The 5000-nt window shown below is 42.2% G+C and overlaps 1 protein-coding gene across 1 annotated transcript in view; it reads right to left on the bottom strand.

The window, feature by feature from the left end:
* The window catches only part of cpne2 (copine II), a gene marked incomplete at both ends in the record, with an annotated part of 57429 nt that overhangs the window by 40809 nt on the left and 11620 nt on the right, over positions 1–5000 (bottom strand). Inside the window, 2 exons of the mRNA XM_083654542.1 lie at positions 1972–2058; positions 4711–4809. Of these exons, the coding sequence (XP_083510668.1) occupies positions 1972–2058; positions 4711–4809 (186 nt within the window). The remainder of the gene's footprint in view (positions 1–1971; positions 2059–4710; positions 4810–5000) is intronic.

The raw sequence follows: 5000 nt of genomic DNA on the forward strand, positions 1-5000 counted from the left end.
TGAGCAGACAGAACTGTTTCAGCTGATCAGTTATTCAGAGGGAGTTATGAGCAGACAATTAGAATTGTTTCAGCTGATCAGTTATTCATTCAGAGGGAGTTATGAGCAGACAGTTAGAACTGTTTCAGCTGATCAGTTATTCAGAGGGAGTTATGAGCAGGCAGTTAAAACTGTTTCAGCTGATCAGTATTTCAGAGGGAGTTATGAGCAGACAATTAGAATTGTTTCAGCTGATCAGTTATTCAGAGGGAGTTATGAGCAGAGAGTTAGAACTGTTTCAGCAGCACAGATTCTCTCTCTGGGACTTAGCACAGATTCTCTCTCTAGGATTTAGCACAGATTCTCTCTCTAGGACTTACTGTAGCACAGATTCTCTCTCTGGGACTTACTGTAGCACAGATTCTCTCTCTGGGACTTACTGTAGCACAGATTCTCTCTCTAGGACTTAGCACAGATTCTCTCTCTAGGACTTAGCACAGATTCTCTCTCTAGGACTTAGCACAGATTCTCTCTCTGGGACTTAGCACAGATTCTCTCTCTAGGACTTAGCACAGATTCTCTCTCTAGGACTTAGCACAGATTCACTCTCTGGGACTTAGCACAGATTCTCTCTCTGGGACTTAGCACAGATTCTCTCTCTGGGACTTAGCACAGATTCTCTCTCTGGGACTTAGCACAGATTCTCTCTCTGGGACTTAGCACAGATTCTCTCTCTGGGACTTAGCACAGATTCTCTCTCTAGGACTTAGCACAGATTCTCTCTCTAGGACTTAACACAGATTCTCTCTCTAGGACTTAGCACAGATTCTCTCTCTAGGACTTAGCACAGATTCTCTCTCTGGGACTTAGCACAGATTCTCTCTCTGGGACTTACTGTAGCACAGATTCACTCTCTAGGACTTAGCACAGATTCTCTCTCTGGGACTTACTGTAGCACAGATTATCTCTCTAGGACTTACTGTAGCACAGATTCTCTCTCTGGGACTTACTGTAGCACAGATTCTCTCTCTGGGACTTACTGTAGCACAGATTCTCTCTCTGGGACTTAGCACAGATTCTCTCTCTAGGATTTAGCACAGATTCTCTCTCTAGGACTTAGCACAGATTATCTCTCTAGGACTTAGCACAGATTCTCTCTCTGGGACTTAGCACAGATTCTCTCTCTAGGACTTAGCACAGATTCTCTCTCTAGGACTTAGCACAGATTCTCTCTCTAGGACTTAGCACAGATTCTCTCTCTGGGACTTAGCACAGATTATCTCTCTGGGACTTAGCACAGATTCTCTCTCTGGGACTTAGCACAGATTCTCTCTCTAGGACTTAGCACAGATTATCTCTCTAGGACTTAGCACAGATTCTCTCTCTAGGACTTACACTGTAGCACAGTTGGCAATTTCTACAGTGAAGGCACATTCTCCAGCTTCACTCAGCTGTGTATTGCCTTCAAACTACAGCACTTTGACCTCTGCAACCTACAGCACTTTGACCTCTGCAACCTACAGCACTCTGACCTCTGAAACCTACAGCACTCTGACCTCTGAAACCTACAGCACTCTGACCTCTGAAACCTACAGCACTCTGACCTCTGACACCTACAGCACTCTGACCTCTGACACCTAAAGCACTCTGACCTCTGACACCTAAAGCACTCTGACCTCTGAAACCTACAGCACTCTGACCTCTGACACCTACAGCACTCTGACCTCTGAAACCTACAGCACTCTGACCTCTTCAACCTTCAAAAGTAACGTAAGTAACTCATTACTTTCAAATTAAAGTAACTAGTAATATGTACTATATTACATTTTGAAAGTAACTCGATTACTAAAATGCAAATAAAATATATTTACAGTAATTAAAAAAAATGGGGGCAGTGAATGGGGCCGAGAAGTATGGTAATTACGATTGTGAGAAATGCTGCTGAAAATGGTGAGGCCCAAGTTTGGTGAGACTATCTTTCTAGATCCTCACCTTGCATGACTTTAGAATGATAACCCCGGAGTTCTTGTAGTTCTTCTTCTTCTTCTGTTTCTTGGGGTTGATGCACTCAAACTCCACCTGAAGAGAGAGACGAGGAGAAGATGAGGAGAGAGGAGACGAGGAGAAGAGAAGGATGAGGAGAAGACAAGGAGAGAGGAGAGGATAGAAGTGAGGGACACAGTGGCAGAAAGATAGACAGGTGGACAGAAGAGAGAGAGGGGAAGACTATCAAAAGAGAGTGATACAGAAAACATAGAGTTCAAGGAGAGGAGTGTAGGAGAGACGTAGAGATGACAGTGTAGTTGTATATATATATATATATATATATATATATATATATATATATATATATATATATATATATATACAGTATATATATACAGTATATATATATATATATATATATAAACAAACAAACAAACAATTAATTATAAGAATCAAAATTTCTCTCTATATACATAATTTGATCAAAGACAGTGGTCAAATTTGAATTTGTTTGACGGGTTAAATTTTAAGTTGCATTTTCCCAAAACGCTGACTGGACTTGGTTCTGATTGGCTACCCTCACTATACTATAACAAGGAATCAAATGATGTTAACCTGTCGATTTTTCTAGGATCCCTTTGTTTTATTAGCCATTGTTTTTGTACTGGTATTCTTGTATTTGTTCCAAAGAAAAGAAACACAACAAACACTACAAAACTGTGTATTAGAGGCTCTTTATAGAATTTCACGTGATCATAAATGTTGTGATGACATGAAAGGAAAATGGAGCTGGGGAGACATGAACACACACACACACACACACACACACACACACACACACACACACACACACACACACACACACACACACACTCACACTACACAAAGACACACATGTCTTACAGTAAGTCGGTTGGTGATTCATATGACAGGTAGCTCTAAACGCCTCGTCGTGTTACTAGGGCTCAGCTAAAGGCTGCTTTACATCTCAAAGACACCTCTCTTTTTCTCATCATCCTCTCTCTCTCTCTCTCTCTCTCTCTCCATATATATGCTCTCTCTCCATCTCTCTCTCTCTCTCTCTCCATATATATGCTCTCTCTCTCCATCTCTCTCTCTCTCTCCATCCTGCCTCTGTCTTGTTTTCTCTTGTTATTCTGTGTTTCCTCCACATCATTGCTACACATGAACCGACTCAGTGGGAAAACGAGGCATGCTGCTGCTTAAGCCCGTGCGCACGTGCACACACACACACACACACACACACACACACACACACACACACACACACACATTTGCATGCACACACAGTACGTACAACGTACAAGCATGCGCACACGCACACACACACACACACAGACATTCGCACGCACACATACGTACTAGCATGCACACACACACACACACACACACACACACACACACACACACACACACACACACACACACACACATCATTGTGTGGTGATGCAGCTAATGAATGCAGTGCGTTGTGATGCCTGCATCTTTACATCTTCAGCAGACCTGAGAATAAAACATCTCCATAGCATGAGTTCATTATAGCACTCAGCGGCCATAATGAGCAGGAAATGCAGCAATGCAAAGATAGCGTATTGATAATGAGTGATGATTCCAGGCTCCCTGTTGATATATGCAACTAAATGGATTTAAACTGCAAATGAGCCAGTACAGAGCAGAGCTGTGGACAACTCACTTTGAACAGTCGACTCAAAACTGCTCTCCGCTGGAATTATGACGGAACATTCATTCTCTGTTATTTTGTTCAAGATCAGCTGTATGCTTATTTAAACTCAAAATCATATTTTATATAAGCTTGGTGTTTCAATATGTTTCAATATGTTTCAAAACATTTAATTTGCCTTTTGCCAACATCCATTCTGCCGGGTTGAGGCGCACATGATGACGATGATGTCATCAGCTCGAATCCAGGACTTGACCTTTAACTTTTGCCGAGCTCCTTATTTATCTCTCTTGAAATTCCAATTTTCCATATCCTCTGCATGCAATTTGATGAAACAGTGATACCGTAAAATAATAATAACACGAGGAATCAGCGTGACATCACGACACGCAAAACACCCGGAACCGCGGCAGTTAACTAGTGATGTATAAAATATGCATGCCGTGTTAAAGTTGTGTGAACTGTCGCAGTTTTTAAAATGTAAACAGCACAGCCGGGGCTAGAGTGAGACACTCAAGGCTGCCTCTATAGGGTCCCATTACCGTTTCCACCCAGTAACCGTTTGTTTACCAAAATGCTTATCGGCTGATCCCTCGTATAATAATAATAATAATATCATAATCATAATCATAATCATAATAATCATAATCATAATAATCATAAATTGCCATAAGTCTAATAGTGACAGTCAGGTCTGAACTCAGACAGACAGGCAGACAGACAGACAGACAGACAGACAGACAGACAGACAGAGAGACAGACAGACAGACAGACAGACAGACAGACAGACCAGAAAATGGACACAGACAGACTGACAGACAGACAGACAGACAGGCAGACAGACAGACAGACAGACAGAGAGACAGACAGACAGACAGACAGGCAGACAGACAGACAGACAGACAGACAGACAGACAGAGACAGACAGACAGACAGACTGACAGGCAGACAGACAGACAGACAGACAGACAGACAGACAGACAGACAGACTGACAGACAGACAGAAGTTGCTGAAACATCATTCATTTTCCAGGTTGTTTTACCTCCAGTGAGTTCTGGGCTTCGCTCATCTTGGTGACGGTGGTCTGAAACTCTCCTATGAAGTCATGGCCTCCGTCGTTATCATAGTCGTAACACAGGGCCTGCCAGCATGTAGAACAGAACTCTAGTTCATCCCGGACCACATCAGCACTATGGCTGCCCTCAAAGTCCCGCTTGTAAATGTAACACCATATAAATGTATCTAGCCTGCTTGTTATCATATTACATAATCGCCTCTGATTAAATTATCATTGGTTTTAGTCGTAACTTGATAATTAGCTCTGAAAGCAGA

The sequence above is a fragment of the Poromitra crassiceps genome (assembly GCF_964638095.1).
Source record: "Poromitra crassiceps genome assembly, chromosome: 18".
Lineage (NCBI taxonomy): Eukaryota > Metazoa > Chordata > Actinopteri > Beryciformes > Melamphaidae > Poromitra > Poromitra crassiceps.